This window comes from Stigmatopora argus, chromosome 8 (genome assembly GCF_051989625.1).
Source record: "Stigmatopora argus isolate UIUO_Sarg chromosome 8, RoL_Sarg_1.0, whole genome shotgun sequence".
Taxonomy (NCBI): Eukaryota; Metazoa; Chordata; class Actinopteri; order Syngnathiformes; family Syngnathidae; genus Stigmatopora; species Stigmatopora argus.
In genome coordinates this window covers 12,352,697-12,373,122 of record NC_135394.1, presented here as the reverse complement: position 1 = coordinate 12,373,122, position 20,426 = coordinate 12,352,697, and the positions used below count along the sequence as shown (strand labels likewise).

Here is a 20,426-nt window from a genome sequence, read left to right as displayed (position 1 = left end):
TATTCAATCAAGGCTAAATACTTTATAAAAGTATGAAAAATAGAAGCCAGGACATTCATGTTTTCTACTCGTTCTTAACGAAAACAGCTCGTGATTGACTTCTTTCTTTTTTCAACAGATAAAAAGGTGATGTGAAAGGGTTATGGGAAAAACATTTCAAATCATTGATTCATATTTTTTAAGCCTGTTTTTAAAAAAAAAAAAATTCTCGCTGTTAGAAAAGATGGCAATGAAAACAGTAATAGAAAAAAAATGAATTTTCAATTTAGTTTCAACTGTTTTATTTCAGATTTTTTTTGCTCGTTTCTCTTCACATTCGAGAATGACTCAGTGTAAAAACTGCAGTGGCAGTCTGTCTCCAATCACCTCTGCGTCCAATCCGCTCTTTGATATCACTTGTCTCTCCAGCACTGATGCCGTCACAGCGCTATAGCCAAACACACTGGCGAAAAGCTGCCTTAATCCCCATCCCCCCGCCTCCCGGAAACATGCCAACTTCCCTAAACTCGCAGTGTAACCTCACTCTTGTAATGTCATCTTCTCTGTCATATTTTTGGGGCACAATTTCCTCCGTTGCCACTTCCTATGACTTCTTACCAAAATTCTAGAGTTTGGGGGATGGGTTGTTCTGTTCGTGGATTTTGAAGTTATAGAAGCTGCATTTTTAATGATAAAGATGCTGAGGTTCTCATACTTGTCAACCTCGGCCATTGCTTCCCTATTATTGACTGCAATTCCCCTTATTAAGCGATTTAAAAAAACATATTTACTCACATAGGGTGCACTTAAAAGTATAACAATTTCTCCCAAGTGGACGTGGTGCCCAATCAGTATGCACTAAATTCAAGATTCTGTAGATGTCGCTGTATGACGCTGACAGCTTGACTGTCTAGGTACATTGCTTGCTGACACGCTATATCTATATAGTGAAAAGGCGGATGGGTGAAAGGGCGGTGCGCGTGCGCATATCATGCTTAAAGCATGACAATATTAGCAGTCAACGATGTTTTTGTCTGCTACCAGTGACCGAGACAATCCGGTTTAGTGCCAAAATGGGTAAAACGAGATCGGTTTTACCTAAAAATGTACTTAAAAAATCCCGTACAAAAGTTGTTATGCAGCGTACACTTTGAAATGATAAAAAACATAAAATACGAAAAAAACATAAGTTGACAGGTATGGGTTCTCCATAGGAGTGACCATGTTGGATAGGATTAGAAATGAGACAAGAAGAGAGGCGGTGAAGGTCAGACATTTTGAAGACAAGGTCTGGGAGACCGGACTTGGATGGCTTACACATGTCCAGAGGAAAGATAACGGCGGAAGGATCATGAGGTTGGAATGGCCAGGGAACACGAGTAGAGGTCGACCTTGAAGAAGATACATGGATGTAGTGAGGGAGGACGTGAAAGTGGCTGGTGTGGGAGAGGTTGATGTAAAGGGCAGGAGATGTCAAGTGGAAAATGTTGTTGTGGCGACCGCTCGTGGGACAGGCCCAAAGTGTTGTAGTAGTGGTTGACTAGTAATATACATAGTAGTAGAATAGTACATCTTAATTAAGAAAAGAAACTGAAGTCAATTCACCTATGGTCCAGTGCCCAAGTGGTTAGCGCATCGGCCTCACAGTTCTGAGATCGAGTGTTCAATCCCAGATTCGCTTCGCCCTCACATTTGTGTACTGACTTCTCTTTGTTCTTGCAATTTTCATGACATGCTTCAGTGAATTCCTGATGACGTGCAATCAATTGGCTTTAATTAGAAGTTGTTTTTTCCTGACGCGGAAGCTAATCTTTTGCACGCTTTATCTCAAGGTTTTTTTTCTCCCTCTGCTAGGCAGGTCGTTTGAAAAGTCACTGGCGAGATTGTGCCGGTGCGTTAGTATGCACGTTGTTACTTCACCTTAACTTGACCTCGTTCTCTTCACTGTTTGTCCTCCAGACGTCGATGACTGCCAGTCCAACCCCTGCCGCAACGGAGGAACTTGCATCGACGAGATCAACTCCTTCGTGTGTCTGTGTTTGCCCAGTTACAGCGGCGCCATGTGCGAGAAAGGTAACAATGTCTACACTTCTAATGGGTGCTTTTATCTTGGTTTTGTTTGCATTTTTGTTTTCAAACGTTTGTCCGCAGAAAGATATTTTGCCATGTCTAAACCCGTGTGATTCACCACAAAGTATTGGAAATGAAAAACTGAAGCATAAATGATCAAGCGTCTGATTCCAAACTCTGAGTTTGTGCAGTACAGTATGCCATTACAAGATCTTTAAATTGTCAAAAATGAACTCACAGAATGGATGAGAAACCAACTACTTTTAGACTATACGAATCTGATTTATTGTTCGGACTGCATCATTTTCCATAGTGTCACACTGATATATATATATATATATATATATATATATATATATATATATATATATATATATATATATATATGTATATATATATGTATATGTATGTGTATGTTCTGATTTGGGGTCACCAAGCTGTTCTCACATCCAGAAAAATCCAACCAATGTCACGTAAGAATGTGGACCAGATCGGATTTCCAAACAACTTGGTCTATTGAGCCCAACACGAATGAATGTTACTCCAGCCAGGATTGTTAAAGATCCTATTTGGTTCATTTTAAGATGCGGTCTGAGCGTCGCTTTTGTCGGCCATAGCGAACGAGTGTGTCCATTTTAGCCTGACTTAGTGTAGTAGGTTGGCAAAAACTAGATGGGGGCCAGTCATGTGGCAGACTATTCATCTAAGGCACGGGTGTCAGACTCGGACTTGGTTCGCGGGCCGCTTTAACGTCAACTTGATTTCACGTGAGCCGGACCGTTTTAGATGTATTTAGATTTTTCTTATATAAATGGATTAAAGGAACTGGATTAAAAGCCCTGAATATTCATTTTTTATAGATCTAAAACAATGTTTATTTTAGCTTTTTTTTAAATATATTTTTAGATTTTACAAAATGATTTTTGAACTAAAAACACAGAAAAAATTGATTAAAAAATTACAATTATTGATTTAAAAGGGGGAAAATCAGGAAATGTAATATACATCTATACTCTTCATTTTAATTTGATCCTAAAACAGAAAGTCGGCACTCATGATTTACTTTGCCGGGCCACACAAAATGATGCGGCAGGCCAGATTTGGCCCCCGGGCCGCCACTTTGACACATGATCTAAGGCATGTTTTTTTCACCTAAAATTCCAACCCTGGCGTCGCTATCTATTAAAACCTGACTGTTGTTGAATGAATTAGAGGTTGTTGAAAAATGGGCTCGTTTTTATGTTTTGCTGACAATCCATATAATCACATGCAATTGTCCTTTTTTGTTTATGTAAATCTATCTCTAAATCTAAAAAAAACAAAGAGCTTAACCTTATCCATCACTACAGTTGCCTCTAGAAGTTGTTGTCAAATAGATTCAAAACAAAGAAGCTTAATGGACTAATAATCCATCCCATCCACTTCCTGTGAGAGCAGAGCGGGTGTGCGTTAAAGCAGCGTTAAAAGGATTTGTCTCTCATTAATCCTGAGGTGGGAAATCATTGGAATATCCCTTTTAATCTTCTATCTTTTTGTCCGGTCTCTTAACCGTGGCTTATTTTTCTTTTGACTGGAGCTCGAAGCTAGCACGCCGACACGTCGGTGAAGTTGTCGTCAAACTTTGCCGTCACGCTGTTTTAATGAAGACAGAATTATGTGGCGTGTGGTGGTCCTCTCCAATAGGATAATCTCCTCTGACAGCGTTCTTTTAAAAAGAAAGCAGTCTTTGATGCGTTCAATTTCTCAAAATAGAAACGCGAGTTGGAAATATATTTGAAATGCATATGGGTTTGTGTTACTCTTTTTCTTCCATCTTTACATTGAAAGGGTCGCCCACACCGCTCTAGACTTATAGACAATATATGCGGCCTAATCCCTATGGTTTTCCTCTCATGTGGCCTACTTTGACAGAAATGGAGGGATGAGATACTTAAGTTAAATTCCAATTTATTTCATGATGCAAGGGCGGCTGCCAAGCCTCCCAGTTGAAATAGTTTGGGCACATTTTGCCGTCAATGGCAGCAAATTGTTGAAACGAGATAGTGGATGAGAATGTGGTCATTGAATTGCAACATTTGGAATTTGACTTCCAAGTTTTTTGCCAATGGCACTAGAACATTTTCTTTTTTTAGGCTGAATTCAGCTTCTTATGTGTTGAGTGGCTTCAGTATTTTCCTTTCAGATTTTTAATATTGATGGTATGATATGAGAAAACATCATGATGGTTACATGACTGCTTTTAACAATGAGTTTGAATTGACATAAATACCAGTAAACTTCAAATATAAACGTCTGACCAATGGTAAATCATTCAAAAACGGGCCAAACTTGGAGACTTCTCTTGTTTTTGTCATTTAAAAGATTTTTTTTGTTCGTAAAAAATCAAAAACGAGGAAAATAATACTGTCCTTTCCTCCCTATTGGCGTTTTTTATCACTTCCACGTTAGCCATTCACACAAAAATGTCTTGTAGATAAATCAGCTTAAAGATTAGAACAGGATGCCGCCAGGTGAAATTGGTGGGAAGGAAAACGTAAATCCAGACGCCGATGTGCAGCCAAATTATTTTTTAAATGTAATTTATTATTTGTTTTTAAATTTGAGTGTTTTTAAGAGAGAATACAAATAAGAGAAACATGAAAGGAGGCAAAAAGCCACAGTTTATACAAAATATTAAAGAAGCAAAGAGCCACATTTTTGGGGGGCCAGGAGCCGCATGCGGCTCGAGAGCTACGTATTCACCACCCTTGCTCTAGCACAAGGGTGTCAGACTCGGGTTGGTTTGTGGGCCGCTTTAACGTCAACTTGATTTCACGTGGGCCGGACCATTTTAGATATAATATTTAGATTTTTTTTAATAAATGGATTAAAAGCACTGGATTAAAAGCCCCGAATATTCAGTTTTTTATAGATCTAAAACAATGTTTATTTTAGCTTTTTTTAAATATATTTTTAGATTTTACAAAATGATTTTTGAACTAAAAACACAGAAAAAATGGATTAAAAAATGACAATTATTGATTTAAAAGGTGGGAAATCAGGAAATTTAATATACATCTATACTTTTCATTTTAATTTGATCCTAAAAAAGAAAGTCGGCAATCATGATTTGCTTTCCTGGCCACACAAAATGATGCGGCGGGCCAGATATGGCCCTCGGGCCGCCACTTTGACACATGTGCTCTAGCAGGAGCAACGTCCCAGTGGTGCAGGAGGCCTTATTTTCTCTTATCACAACAGCTGGTTTCATTAAAATACACAAGAAGTAAGCCCACTCTCTCGAAAACAAGGGTGAAAGGTGGAGGTGGGAAACCCGCTGAGTGCATTTTAATAAAAGAAGTCTGAGGAAGAAGCATGAACATCCTAGAAAGTCAATATATATACATTTTGGCAATAAGACAGCTTGTCTCCAGCTTCTTAATGACCACACATGGTTACACTCACACACTCACACACAGACACACAAAACTATTTGATAAACGCACCCATCAGTTTGTTTTTGTCGTTGGTTAAATGCGGCGTGAATATTCAGCGTGAGCTGGCTTCCCGCTGCAATCTGACAGAGAGACAGAAGGGGGTTGAGGAAAAAAAAAGGATGGGAAGTTGAATAATGTCTAAATATTTGAAGAGGTTGATGTGATGTGAAGCTCTGAGGCTTCCTCTTGTCAGTGAGAAGGAAAAGAAATCAGCGGAGACTAAGCCGGAGATCTGAAGGGCCAAGAAACATGCTGCTTGATCTTCCTTTTCCTCTTTCCTTGACTTTTTTCCCTCCCTTTACAAGCTCTTTTCTTTCCTGTCTTCTTGTTATTTTTTTCTTCTCCTGCTTCTGCTACCCATTTACCCATGTGGTTAAACGTGTGAATTGGTGCTTCAGGGCTAGCTAATAGGCTGCCTTAAAAGGCCACCAGAGGAATAAAGTTATGATACAAGAGGAAGGAATTCTAAGCAATCCAATAGATTTTTAATAGCACTAAACTGCAAATTCACCAATTTGGAGCAACTCATTCACTGAAATGGACATCCCATTCATGTGATCAGGGAGGGTTGGCAACATTTTTTTAAAGATTAATTGAATGATTTTTTATTATTATTTTATTTATTTTATTTATGTTTTATTTGTTTATTGTTTTTTTTTGTTTCGTTCATTTAATGAGTTCACCGAGTACGTGGAAAACCATTTAAAAGTATGGCAGAGTAAATAAATTAACATTAAACATTGAATGAGCCATTTTTTTAAATGAAAAGTCAAAAATTGCAAAATAATTCAAGCTAAATTTTTATTGTCATTTCCCCTACATAAAAGGACCAACAATCCAAAAATGATATATTTATAGTTTTCTTTTTTCTTTTTTAATGAAAAAAATAAGTACTAATAATAACATTTTACCAAAAACTTTTTTTTAATCTTTTGAAAAAGCTAAATACAAAAATAAACCAAAATATTCATGTATATATAGTTTTTTAGAACCTCAAAAAAAGGATTTGGCCAATTTTAAGGGCTGGACATCTACTAGTGATACATTTATCACTACAATTCAGTAGTTTTAGTAGTATGATTGGATACCACACGATTGGACGTTTATCAAACTCTTGAGAAGGACGACAAGTGTGCATAGCTGGCAGCCATCTTGATCAATGAAAATTGGAAACTAGATCTCAAAAAGTACATATTGTACATCATCAGCACGTAGTTTCTTAGTAATCCATGATACCGATGAGATCACGTTAGTCCTGTATCGGTATAGATAACTTGAGCTATGTCCTCCAACAAAGTGGAGCTTGACACAATAATACATCTCAAAGATTTCTAAAGATAGACTAAATATAACTGGAATTAACCACGTATCTAGTTTTTCAAAATCCTGCAAATGGGCCATCTGCATTTGACAGCTAGAAACACATCCCATAAGGGATCCAGTTCTGGTAATCTTTGGGTCCCTCAACCAAACCGTGCATCTTTGCATACTGAGCGAGGCCTCATTTGCAATTCCCAATTTACTGGTGTCGCTTCGGATTTGTCGGTCCAAAGTGCGGGGGCCCCTCCTACGGCGCAAAAATAAAAAAAGACACACGGAGTCCAAACGACCTCAGATGTACACACATTTACAACGAGTGTGGGGGAATGGGAGTCCAAGCGCTGTGACAGCTCTTAATTACCAAGTTCGTGTTTCAGTAGCAGTGCTACTGTTTGAATAAATGAAAAGAGGCTTTGACTGGACCGGGCTGTCTCATGACAGAATGGCGGCGTGCCGGACGGAAAGTCAAACGGCGACAAAGACGCCACGATGTAGCGCTAATCAATACTTTTATGGAATATTTGACAGCGGATTTAAACAATATGTAAACTGTCTTACTCTGTGAATGCATGATCCGTCAAAAATAGCAAAGGTCGAAGGCCTAATGGATTGGTAATGCTAAATCCTAACTAGACTGTCATTCGGCCAAAGTCTTAACAGAAGTCATTATTATTTGATGTACTGTATTTTCTGGACTATAAGTCGCACTGGAGTATAAGTCGCATTTTTGGGGGGACATTTATTTGATAAAATCCAACACGAAAACCATACATGTCATGTTGAAAGGCAATTTAAAATTAAAATAAAATAGATAACAACAGGATGAATAAGTGTACGGTATACTAACGTTACATGACTGACATGACTGGTAATGTCAGTAATGACGTAACATATTAAGAGTTATTCAGATAACTCTAGCATAAAGAACATGCAAATTTACCAAACTATCAGTTTCACTCCAAATCCAATGAAATCTTCATCCTCAATGTCGCTTTTAAACAAATATCCAACTCGGTAGGTAGATAATTTCACATATAAGTCGCACCCCCAAACTGTGAAAAAAAACTGCGATTTGTAATCCAAAAAATACAGTAATCTTTTTGTTATTAGATCCACTTTTTTATCATTCTTGGTTCATAATTGTGATGAGTAACTGTTAATTAGCAGCCTAGTAGTGTTGAAGGATTTGCCTTTTTTTTTTTGTAGACACGGAAGGCTGCGAGCATTCATGGCGGAAATTCCACGGCCACTGCTACCGCTACTTTAGCCACCGGCACACGTGGGAGGACGCCGAGAAGGACTGCAGGGAACACAGCGGTCATCTGGCCAGCATCCACAGTCCGGCCGAGCAGAACTTTGTCGGAGGTGAGTGAAACGGGCGAAATCAGGCGGTGAAATCAGGCGGTGAAATTAGGCGAAAGTTGCTTTGTGTTTGAAGTAAGTTTAATTGATTGAATTTTAAAAAAAATCTCAATCTAAATACCAAAGGTGAATCTATGGGATTCAACGTGGTTCACTTAATGCCAAAATAAGTAATACATAACGACTATAACCCTGTAATTTTCTTAATTTTTCCCTTGTAATATTACGCCAGAAATAGTTTTGTCTTGATAGGTTACCAAGTCTCAGCCCATGAAAGCAACATAACGTAAAAATAAGCAACAAGAGACTTAAATCTTATAATATTACGGTTTTAATCCTGCAATATTACAACATAATTTACGTGATGTCATGACTTTAATATCATAATTTTACTTGACGTAATTTAATCTTATAAAACCTTTCTCTTGTAATATTTCAACGTATGACTTAATCCTAGTAATATTGCAACTTTAATCTCGTAATATTTCAACGTATGACTTAATTCTAGTAATATTGCAATTTTAATCTAATAATAATACAACTTTTCTCTTATAATATTTAAAAAATGCAGACTTTAATCAACTCATATTTGGACTATTCTTGAGGTCCTCATATTTTTCTTTTCTTTGTTTGAAATCTGATTGACTGGATATTGAGGAAACGTCTAACTCTGGCAACTCGAGTCACGTGAATGTCAAAACATATTTAATAGGCTGCATAAATTGACTTTAAATGAGAATTCACCCCAAAAAATGCCACCTATCCGAATGTAGCATAACCTCCCACTCCTCCAGTTTATCGTGATTTTTGCTTCTATCGCTTGTTGTTCTCCAGGTGCTTTGTTCGTGCTCCCATCTTTGATAATTCCCGAATAAACACTTGGCTCCGAGTGTTCCCTGGCCCTTTGGCGCTGATGTAAGCGTCTATGACAGAGCGTTTAATCTGCTGTCATGTTCTTTGTCAATGTAATTTGTCTGGAAACAGGTGATCTGATTTCCGCTGTGAAAAGCCAATCGATAACTCGTGTCCACATTGGCGACAAAACAAGCACACCCAGCACATTTTGCACACTTTTTAAAGAGGAAAAAAGTCACGTCGACCAATTTTCTACTCTTATTTCTGCATACGAGCAACAACGAAATCAGAAAAGCTTTTTTTTTTTTTTTCATCGCCTCAAGATGAGACATCTCCACCCCTGCAATAAGGAGATCAGCGTCATTAGGAAGATTAATAGGCTGGCTGATGACGCTAATCAGATGCAGCGTAATGTGGAGACGACGCACAATGGGATTAAGTCCCCTCACGCATGGAACGTCAACACTGACATTTTTGCTTTCGCGCGAGAACAAAAAAAGTCATCACCGCGGGATTATGGATAGAGATCGTCCATGGCGACGGCTGTTTTCTTCAGAAGTATAAAGGACCGATTTCAGACTCGAGGCTGAATTCGGCACACCACAGAGATCATAATTCGGCCTTTTTAAAACTAGCAAGATTGCAAGCAAGATTGCAATGCAGAATTATTTCACCAATGGAATTTTTGTTCTCGTAAAAGTGCAATTGCGTGATTCTCAATCAAGGCTATTTATAAGGAATTATAAAATTGCATCGTGATAAATAGTCAAAGCATATCAGTGAGATTGCTAATTAACAACAAAGTAAAAAAACTAAAAATTAGCCATTCCTGCTATATTGGGAGTTTTGGGTTTTTATCATTGAGTGTTTTCATAATGCAAAATATTCTGGTTTTGAAGGTATTTTGATGTTTTCATTTTTTGGGCGGGGTACAGTCAAATTATAATGTCAATGAAGCGATAATCTATGGCAGGGGTGTCAGACTCGGGCCACGTTAACGTCAACTCGATTTCATGTGGGCCGGACCATTTTAGATATAATATTTAGATTTTTTTTTTTATAAATGGATTGAAAGAACTGGATTAAAAACCCTGAATATTAAGTTTTTTATAGATCTAAAACAATGTTTATTTTAGCTTTTTTTATATATATTTTTAGATTTTACAAAATGACTTTTGAACCAAAAACTCAGAAAAAAATGATTAAAAAATTACAATTATTGATTTAAAAGGGGAAAAATCAGTAAATTTAATATACATCTATACTCTTCATTTTAATTTGATCCTAAAACACAAAGTCGGCACTCATGATTTACTTTCCCGGGCCACACAAAGTGATGCGGCGGGCCAGATTTGGCCCCCGGGCCACCACTTTGACACATGTGATCTATGGAATTAAATCGGTGACATCAGTTTCAATATAAATTATTTCAATATAAAAAGTGAATTTTGTCAGCAGGAAATCAAATCAATCAAAATAAAACAAAGCTGTAAAAATGGAGTCACAATGCCTGAATTGTATGAGAACTGTTCTGCAAAAATGTTCACATCCATTTTACATGTTGAATGTTTGAATTATCCTGGGGAAAAATAGCACCTAATCCTTTAATCCTTCCTAAAAATCACACATTGTTCATATCTTGCAGCGTATGACAAGAATAGCAATAATACGAGTCATGTTAACTTTTGTTGCATTAAAGGGTAGTTATTTTGGTAGTTTGCAATATTTATTACATGTGTGGGTTGTGTTTAGTATGAGGAATGTTTGTTTTTGATTTATTTTGTCACACCTTTATCATGTTTGTATCTGGTTTCCTCACACATTTCAGTCATGTTAGATCCAGTGAAAAAAATCTTGATTTTGCATAGATTAAATGTCAATATTTGCCTTTATGTGCACAAGAATGACTTGTTTATGCTTTTGGTTCTCAGGTATCAGTCACGACAACACTTGGATCGGTTTAAACGACCGCACGGTGGAGGACGACTTTCAGTGGACTGATAAAATGGACTTGGTGAGCACTTGACACTCGTTAGTTCCGTGGTTATTCCGCCTGGCTTTGGTGCGGGAAGTCTGGGTTCGATTCCCACTCGGTGTCAGTGTGATTGCAAATGTGAGTGGTTGTCTTTTTCATTATACCCTGCGATTGGCTGACAACCAATTCAGGGTCTCCTCTGCCTGGGATAGGCTCCAGCACCCCCACTGCAACCCTTGTGAGGATAAGCGGTATGCAAGATGAATGAACGAGCAGTTCATATTGTATCGCTACATCATGTCATGTTACCTGGGAAACCGAGTGAATTTTTTTTGGGATCGATCTCACATACTTCAACATTTTTGTGCAGCAATACGAGAACTGGCGCTCGAACCAACCCGACAACTTCTTTGCTGGCGGCGAGGACTGCGTGGTGATGATCGCTCACGAGAACAGCAAATGGAACGACGTGCCGTGCAACTACAACTTGCCCTACGTTTGCAAGAAGGGAACAGGTAAGGAGAGGAATGGAACATATACAGGCACCAAAAAAAACAAAACACAAATGTAAGTCGCTCACTAGCAAATAGTACAGGGAGCCCTCAAGTTAGAATGTCCTAGAACTATGACATTTTAACTTGTAGTCCACTGCACCATAATTTCTGCTTAGCTAGTGTTTGTGCGAACATAACTGGTTATTCTAGGTTCATCCAAAAGAAGTGCAATTACCATGTAAATGATAATTAACACACTTCATAAGCAAAGGCCAAACTTGTCGCCAAATGCAGTTTTGTAGTCGCTTAGACCTTACGTCGCCGAGAGTCAAAGTCAAGCAACTTCTGATTAATGTAACCTGAAAGTAATGACAGTCATGTAACAAATCGGGTTGCATGTAGGCTTGTTCCATGCTTGCGGTTACAAAGAAACCATGAAAAACCTAACTCTCTAAGCCAGGGGTCTCAGACTCTGGTTGGTTCGCGGGCCGCGTTAACGTCAACTCGATTTCACGTGGGCCGGACCATTTTAGATATAATATTTAGATTTTTTTTAATAAATGGATTAAAAGAACCGGATTAAAAGGCCTGAATATTAAGTTTTTTATAGATCTAAAACAATGTTTATTTTAGCTTTTTTAAAATATATTTTTAGATTTTAGAAAATGATTTTTGAACTAAAAACACAGAAAAAAATGATTAAAAAAATTACAATTATTAATTTAAAAGGGGGAAAATCAGGAAATTTAATATACATCTATACTCTTCATTTTAATTTGATCCTAAAACAGAAAGTCGGCACTCATGATTTACTTTCCCGGGCCACACAAAATGATGCGGCGGGCCAGATTTGGCCCCCGTGCCGCCACTTTGACACGTGCTCTAAGCAATAATGACAGCCTCTTTTTTGTTTGAATGTATTTTACTTTTTTAAAGTATTAGTATATTTAAGTATGTGAAATCCGATTCATGTGGAAATTCTGGTTATGTTGCCAGCATAGGACCGGAACACGGTCATAACTCGAGGATTCCCTGTTGAGTATTTGAGCTACACTGCATTAGCAAAAATGAGATGCCTACAAAGGCAATCTATTGCATCTCACCTGCGCCCTTAATCAGTCTCGAACAATCACAGCAACCTTTTCATCTTCAGCAAAGCTTATCTTCACTCCCGCAACGTTTTGGATTAACAAGGAGCGCTCCACTCTCAGCATCCTCAATCTTTTATTTAATTTTTTTCCCCCCAAGTGCTCTATAAACACGTTCGCTTTTGGTCACTCGGAAACATAAACACGGCTAGTCTATTTAGCTCATGTTTTGAAAGAAATAGGAGAGGTCCGTAGAGGTTTGTCATCAAGAACATACAAGTGCTGTTGAAACAGGCAATTTAAAAAGAACCTCGGGTAAATGAGTGTTACCATATGTAAGACAAGTAGATAGTTATTTGATCATTTGTAGGAGCCTACTCTGGTAATTTTCTATTAGATCCAAGAGCTTTCTCCTCTAACGATATAGGTCAGCATCTTTAATGATGAGACTGCTATTGACAGGTCCAATTTAGTCATCAATAGGTGTGTCATTTGAGTTAATTAGCAAGTAAACAATTACAATTGAAACTATAATTATGGATGTGACTAGGGTGTACCTGACTTCTGATCCTAAATTAACGAGAATAGACGGAATTGAAGTGTACTTAATTCAAATGGTGTAAAAATAGAAGAATTTAATATACAACTTGAATTTTTAAGTTTTAATTGAGAACTAGACCTTCACAAATTCTAAGTAAACTTGGCTTCTGTTAGGTCGTTTTAACTCAATGTTTTTAAGTAAGCCGGATTTCAGTTTTATTAAACCTATCAAATTTTCTTTCAACCTAAACAGCAGAACAAATGCCCTTGCCAGACGAATTAAAGTTCCTTTCCGTGAAATTGAAAATGATATTATGGTGCAACAACGGCTTTAATGGCAATTAGCACCTCAGTAGATTGCGACATTGTAACTCTGTTACAAAATGTGGGATTGTGGTGAAAACATTTTCTACAATTAAAGGTTCAACTGCAATGGAAATAAACCTTAGTTGAAAGAGAGATTATGAGGAATGACAAAACCGTTGTCGTTGGTTACCGTGACAACGATGGACCCATGACTGGAACAGCAGCATCATTACACACATCATGGATTTCTAACCGATATTGTCTCCGTTATATCCAAAGTATAAACACGCATCATGGCAGCTGCGTCCACTTTGCACAAGGAAGATAAGATAAATCTGATCTATCTAGAAAACGGTGAAACACAAGCCGTGGTTGTACCCTAGCAACAAGATTTAGATAAGAGTCCTGATGGTATCAGTCTACTGTTTTTGTTCCCGTAAATAGGGAACAAGTATGAATTCAGCGAACAGCAAAAGTGTTTTTGTTGCCAATGCCGTTTCTAGTGTTATCATGGTCACGGTAGCAAAAAAGAATGGAGTGCATCATTCAGATTCTGTGAAAAGTGTGATGATTAGAAGCAAAAACCCTTGAGGAAACTGTCAAGTAAAGCAAAAGTATGCTTAAGTGTTCCTCTTGTTTAGCATGCAAGCAAATACGGTGCACTTTAAAGAAGTGAACCCGTCTTGAGAGCATCCCGAACGGCTGCAAAGATCGAGTGGAGCCTTCTGAGTATTTGACAAAAATTCTAATGATCCTCCTTTAAGAAATCAAGTTACACTCCAGCTCTTTTCCTCCTTCTGGCCATATTCTATATTACACAAGTACCGTTTTCCTCATAAGTCATTTTAATAGCATTTTCCCTTATCCGCACCTCAATATTTTTCACCTTGCCTCCACAGTTTGAAATCTCAGCAGTGGACAAAGGTGAGCTTGCCAGAAAATGGAGCCTTTATAGAAAACATTTGCAATTTTCTTTTAGCAACACGTTCAAAGTGTAACACGTTGACTTGGCATTTAATCAGACTTATTGTTTTCTCCTTGCCGTGTCTCTTCGGGAGGTTTTCAGACAAGGACTACTGTCAATTCTGTCATAAATTAAACAGATAGTGAGGCAAAGTCATTATTTGAAATGACTAATGAAATGATTAAGGATAACCCCAATAATTAGTGGTCTACTCCTCGCGGAATTTATGCTATGAGCACCCATCCGCTTGTCCTTTGTGTTGGACGGATGTTTAGAGTCAAGTACAAATGCTGACCAATACGATGTTTGCATTTCTCCAGTACTCTGCGGAGCGCCACCTCACGTGGATAACGCCTTCCTGGTTGGCCGAACGCGCTCCCGCTACGACATCCACTCGACTGTGCGCTACCAGTGCGCCGATGGCTACCAGCAACGCCACGTCCCGACGGCCAAGTGCCGCGCCAATGGCAAATGGGACGAGCCGAAAATCATCTGCACAAAATGTGAGTTTTTACCAAAGCAACCAACCGAGGAAACTACTACAATCTATCAGGATATCGCTTCTTTTAGCTGACTGTGCCAGGGTTTGTGGGGATGTGTGCCACGAGGGTGCTGGAGCCCATCCTAGCCAACTATGGGTACACCCTGAATCGGTGGCCAGCCAATCGCAGGGCACAAAAAGACAAGCATTTACCCAATTTAGAGTGTTCAACCAGTCTAGCATCTTTTTGGCATGTGGGAGGAAAGCGGTACACCCAGAGAAAACCCACGCAGGCCTGGGCAAAACATCCAAACTCCACACCAGATCAGAATTAAATTGAATCAAAATGAATGCTTTTATTGTCATTATATAAGTATAGTGAGATTTAAAGTTTCACCACAAATTGCACAAATTACAACAACAAACGGACAAATAAATAATAACAATAAATACATAAGTAATCACATAAGTGAATAAGCTAACAAATGGATAAATAAGTCATAAATAAGAAATAAGTAATCACATAAGTGGATAAGCAAACAAACATAAATAAGTCATGAATAATAAATAAGTAATCACGTAAGTGGATAAGCAAACAAACATAAATAAGTCATAAAAATAAATAAGTAATCACATAAGTGGATAAGCAAACAAACATAAATAAGTCATAAATAAGTAATCACATAAGTGGATAAGCAAACAAACAGATAAATAAGTCAGAAATAATAAATAAGTAGTCAATATAATAAATAAGTAGTCAAAATAATAAATAAGTAGTCAATATAATAAATAAGTAGTCAATATAATAAATAAAAGTAGTAGTCAACATAGATAAGTGTCGATTTTAGAATTATGAGGTAGACATGGTGTATTAAATGTGATAAAATCATAGTACGTACATCCCAACTAAAAGTCAATGAACTGTTGTTGATAAAATCTAAAAGCTAAAGCTGGACAAAACTACAGAGTGTGATGATGACTCATCATAAAACCGAAAAAAAAGTTCAGAGTCTTTTTGTTGCTTGATGTTAGGAAGGGAAAAAAAAACAATCAGTGGTTGTGTACCCACAAAAACAGTCATCAAAAGTTGAATTTTTATGGCACATCTTTCATGCTCCTTATTTCTTTTTTTCAGATAAACAATGTTTGTCCCAAATCCATTTTTAAACGACACACTCTGACAGTCTTCACTTCATAACCTTTCAGCATAATAATGATTGCTCCTCAGAGGAAAGATAAAGGCTTGCATTCCTAACTATTTCACCGGAATCTCATTTCACTGATGAAAAAACACGGAATAATGGCGCCTGTGTCTAAAAGTGAATAAGATTGCTTTTCCTGCAGCACTTTATCTTTTCTTTTTGGGGAAAAAAAAATCTATGGCCTTGAGTTCTAATGTTCTTATCGTTGATTGCAGACAGCATTTCTTTGTCACCAACATCCGAGAAGGTACAGGGAGGACATTTGGCAGTACAGCCAGGGAACACGCTCGTTCGTGAGTGGGTAGTTCTCGACTGGCAACGCATAATGAGATCATGCCTTTGCGTGGTGGATAAAAAACGAGCATTTTATTTTGACCTTCACAATACTTTTTGAATTCCTTTAAATGTTTATTGATGAGCAAAGGAGTTATTTGTAAATACGCCACAGAAACTCTCTGTCAAGGATTGAGCAACCTGTTTTTTCGGTTCAAAACAAAGATGTTTTTTAAGTGTCGGACAAGGCCGGCCGGGGGTAAGTGCTTCAGCCTCACAGTTCTGAGATAGAGGGTTCAATTCCGTGACCGGACGTTTCGTCGAAAGATGTTTTGTCGAAAGGCGTTTTGTCGAAAGGCGTTTCGTCGAAAGGCGTTTCGTCGAAAGGCGTTTCGTCGAAAGGCGTTTGGTCCCCGGACGTTTGGTCCCCGGATGTTTGGTCCCTGGACGTTTGGTCCCCGGACGTTTGGTCGACCGGACGTTTGGTCGACCGGACGTTTGGTCGAACGGACGCTTGGTCGAACGGACGCTTGGTCGAACGGACGCTTGGTCGAACGGACGCTTGGTCGAACGGACGCTTGGTCGAACGGACGCTTGGTCGAACGGACGCTTGGTCGAACGGACGCTTGGTAGAACGGACGCTTGGTAGAACGGACGTTTGGTAGAACGGACGTTTGGTAGAACGGACGTTTGGTAGAACGGACGTTTGGTAGAACGGACGTTTGGTAGAACGGACGTTTGGTAAAACAGACCTTTGGTCGCCGGGTTCGCTCACTGTCAAATTATGACAGAGAATTTACTGTTGATATTTTGATATTAGATATTTAGATATTAAACTCACTCTCTCTCTATTTCATGATTATAATTTTGAGAGCTGGTTTCAACAGTAACAACCCGGCGACCAAACGTCCGTTCTACCAAACGTTCGTTCTACCAAACGTCCGTTCTACCAAACGTTCGTTCTACCAAACGTCCGTTCTACCAAACGTTCGTTCTACCAAACGTTCGTTCGACCAAACGTCCGGGGACCAAACGTCTTTCGACGAAACGTCCGAGTACCGTTCGATTCCAGGTCCAGATCTTCCTGTGTGAAGTTTGCATTTTCTTCCCGGGCTTGCGTGGGTTTCCTCCAATACAGTGATTTTGAAATCATGTAAGCATCCCATTTCTAATAAATGGTGACCCTGGCTTGGTGTCTCTTTTCACTCTCAGCAGCTAAACACTCCCACCGGTACCGGCGCCACCACCACAACCACCACCACAAGGGCAGACGGGAGCGCAGGAAGCACAAGCGACACGGCCACCGAGACGCCAGCCGCCACAACCCCGACCAGAGCCTTAAACCGGGCCACTTCTGAACCAAAAGAAGAGAAAAAAAACCTACATCCCTTCTTCTTCTCCTCAGCTTTTCTTTCCGTGAACCCTCTTTCCCTATTTATTACACCCCAAACCCCTTCCCTCAGCCCCCCCTTCGCTTTGGGGTCCCTCTGTATCATTGGAAATTTCCGGGGACAATAACCAGGACGCTAGCCGATCCCTTCGTAACCCTTTTTACGCCCCCTTCTGTCCTCCCCTCTCCCCGTTTTATCGTCTTACTCACATTTCGTGCTTAAGTACAAATTGTAAATACCATCTTTTTGGGTTTTGTATGTTCTCTCGACTTTCTAGATTGGTGTTTTCTCGTGTGTGTTTCAAGCCATTCAACCAACTCATCCAAGTCCATCATCTTCATCTCATCTCATATCATCAGATAAGTATCAAAGTCACAACAGAGGTAGGACAAGGGCACGTATTGTTAAAAAAACAACCTATTTATGACTTGTATAATGAAATGACTGCGCAGTATTCCGCTGCATATTCAGAGTTTGCTCATTGCAGATTCTCCAGTTCGCACTATTTCATTCAGCACAGTTTATCTCAATGCCGTTTGCCAACTATAATCTGGAAACGCTGCATTATTACTCAATTACTCAAACGAGTTGAGCTAATTCATGTCGTGCTTTGCCGTATAGTGGCAAATGTAACCCGTTTAACCCTTTCCCGGTCAGATAACATTATATTCAAACCTAGATGATGACTCTGGCGATGAAAGTTTCGATTCCAGTTGATGACGTTTCACATTCTCGGCACCGAAACGCTTAAGAGATGTCAATTAGCTGAGAATTTTTGGGTATTGCTGGCTAACATGGTACTGTGTTCCTACTTTTCCTAGGCAGGCCTTTGACAACATCTTCTTCAGAAAAAAATTGAGGTCAAAAATATTTTTCCATCATTCCAAATTTGTAAAAAGTAATCAGCACATATGATGAGGATTACTGTAAATGGATTCCATTCACAACTTGTGAGTTTTCCCTCCCATCTCTTTTTCGTGTTTAAGCCATTTTGGCCATCCTTACAAGTATTTTTCTGAGTAGCACGTCTCAATTTATGAGTCTCTGTGTGATAGAAGTGAAGAATGCGTGCGAGTGTGTGTGTGGGTGGGTGTGTGGGTATGTGAACGTCCATGTCAGAGATAAACACTCACTCATGTGGCTCTAAAGGTGGGAAAATGAAGCAGTTTACTCCCATTTTTCTTGACAGCTTGCTGTGTTTTCTTCTTTAAAATTCAGCCGTAAAGGCTCCAGCTTGTGAGATTAAATCCACATCACTGACTACAGTTTTGCTTATCCTTTTCTAATCATTTTACTGACCCAGCTTTCACTTTCAGTTAATCACTAGAACTCACCGGACACGAGTATCCACTCTAGCAGCCTCTCACTATGTTTGGAGCCTGCTTTCATGTTTCACTGGTAAAAGGAATGATAAAAACATACTGGTTAAAGTTAAAGAATTACTAAATTGGATAAATTGGATTTCACTGAGCTGGTAATCATTTTCTTTGTAAGTAAAAACGTATAAAGCACATTTAAAATAACATCCAAACAAATTGCTGTACACAAGTTAAAAGCAATTAAAACAAATAACAAATCAATGTGCAAAGAGGCTTTCAATGATGTTGACCAATCAACTGTCAGCAGCAGGTAGAGCTCGTTCCTCCGTTATGTACCCAATATACAATCAAAAGACGGCTGAAAATAAATAATTTTTGTGCCTGTCTGTGCTCTCCTGGTATTTTAGAATGTGCGCGAGAAGCCGTGCTGCTCCTCCACACCTCCTATCGCTTTAATTAATCTCTGCATTCTTAATTAACAATTCCTATTATCGGCTTACTCACGCAGCGCGAGCGGTCGCCTGATGTCAATACGCCCACTTGTTGTCGTCAGGGCAGTAAAATTCAAGTTTATCTTCGTCGGCAAACAACATGGAAAGATGTGAACGTTTGAGTCGCAATTTATAGAGGAATACTTTCGTAGCCGTTCATTTTTTTTTGTTCTAATACAAGACATTTTATTTTTTGACCAATTTAACACGGCGTACGGTATCTATCTCCCCATAGAAAAAATGACTGTCAACACATTTAAAAAAAATCACATTCGGTGCAGGGTCAAAACATCTATGTTATTTCCAAAGTGTTGTTTTCTGTGGAACAAGCTGAAACAAAAGAGTAGAGCCAGTGTGTGTGTGTGTGTGGCTGTGTGTATGTATTTATTCTTATTTATTGATGTGTCCTCATATGAATTCCAGTCATTGTATTTTATTCTTTACCAGCTAAATGATCATTAAAGTAAAATCTTGTTTGGATCTGTTACTCGACCTTATCCGTGTTTTCTTGTTTTTGTTGTTGTGCTTGTTTGGTTTTTCTCGCTTGTAAATATCTACGCGCTCAATTTCTAAAGCCTGAGGCGACTTGAAATCGGAATGTTGAAAATCTTGCAAACAAAAATTGGGTTTTGATGGATGGTTGGTATAGTAGATACAGGCAACCAGTATTTTTCTGGGTTTTAAGTCATTTTTCTTCACCTTTGTTCACCCCTGAAAGTTTACCACAACAGGAGATTGAATTTTATTTCAGATTTTATCTCTGTTTAATTTAGTTGAAATAAAATCACATTTTGTATCTGCGACGACTAATGTAACGTCACTGATGACATGGTTCCAGGT

At 38.7% G+C, this 20,426-nt stretch overlaps 1 protein-coding gene across 4 annotated transcripts in view; it reads left to right on the top strand.

Moving 5' to 3' along the window:
- Positions 1-20,426, top strand: part of ncanb (neurocan b) — a 145,203-nt gene that overhangs the window by 107,073 nt on the left and 17,704 nt on the right. For 2 of the 4 annotated variants that reach the window (XM_077606629.1, XM_077606627.1), the window contains 6 exons: positions 1,939-2,052; positions 8,052-8,210; positions 10,994-11,076; positions 11,408-11,552; positions 14,750-14,932; positions 17,598-20,078. In XM_077606629.1, coding sequence (XP_077462755.1) covers positions 1,939-2,052; positions 8,052-8,210; positions 10,994-11,076; positions 11,408-11,552; positions 14,750-14,932; positions 17,598-17,743 — 830 coding nt within the window. In that variant the 3' untranslated portion in view covers positions 17,744-20,078. Of the gene's footprint in view, positions 1-1,938; positions 2,053-8,051; positions 8,211-10,993; positions 11,077-11,407; positions 11,553-14,749; positions 14,933-17,597; positions 20,079-20,426 lie in introns of those variants that run through there. The other 2 variants (XR_013301238.1, XM_077606630.1) reach the window with 2 other exon arrangements.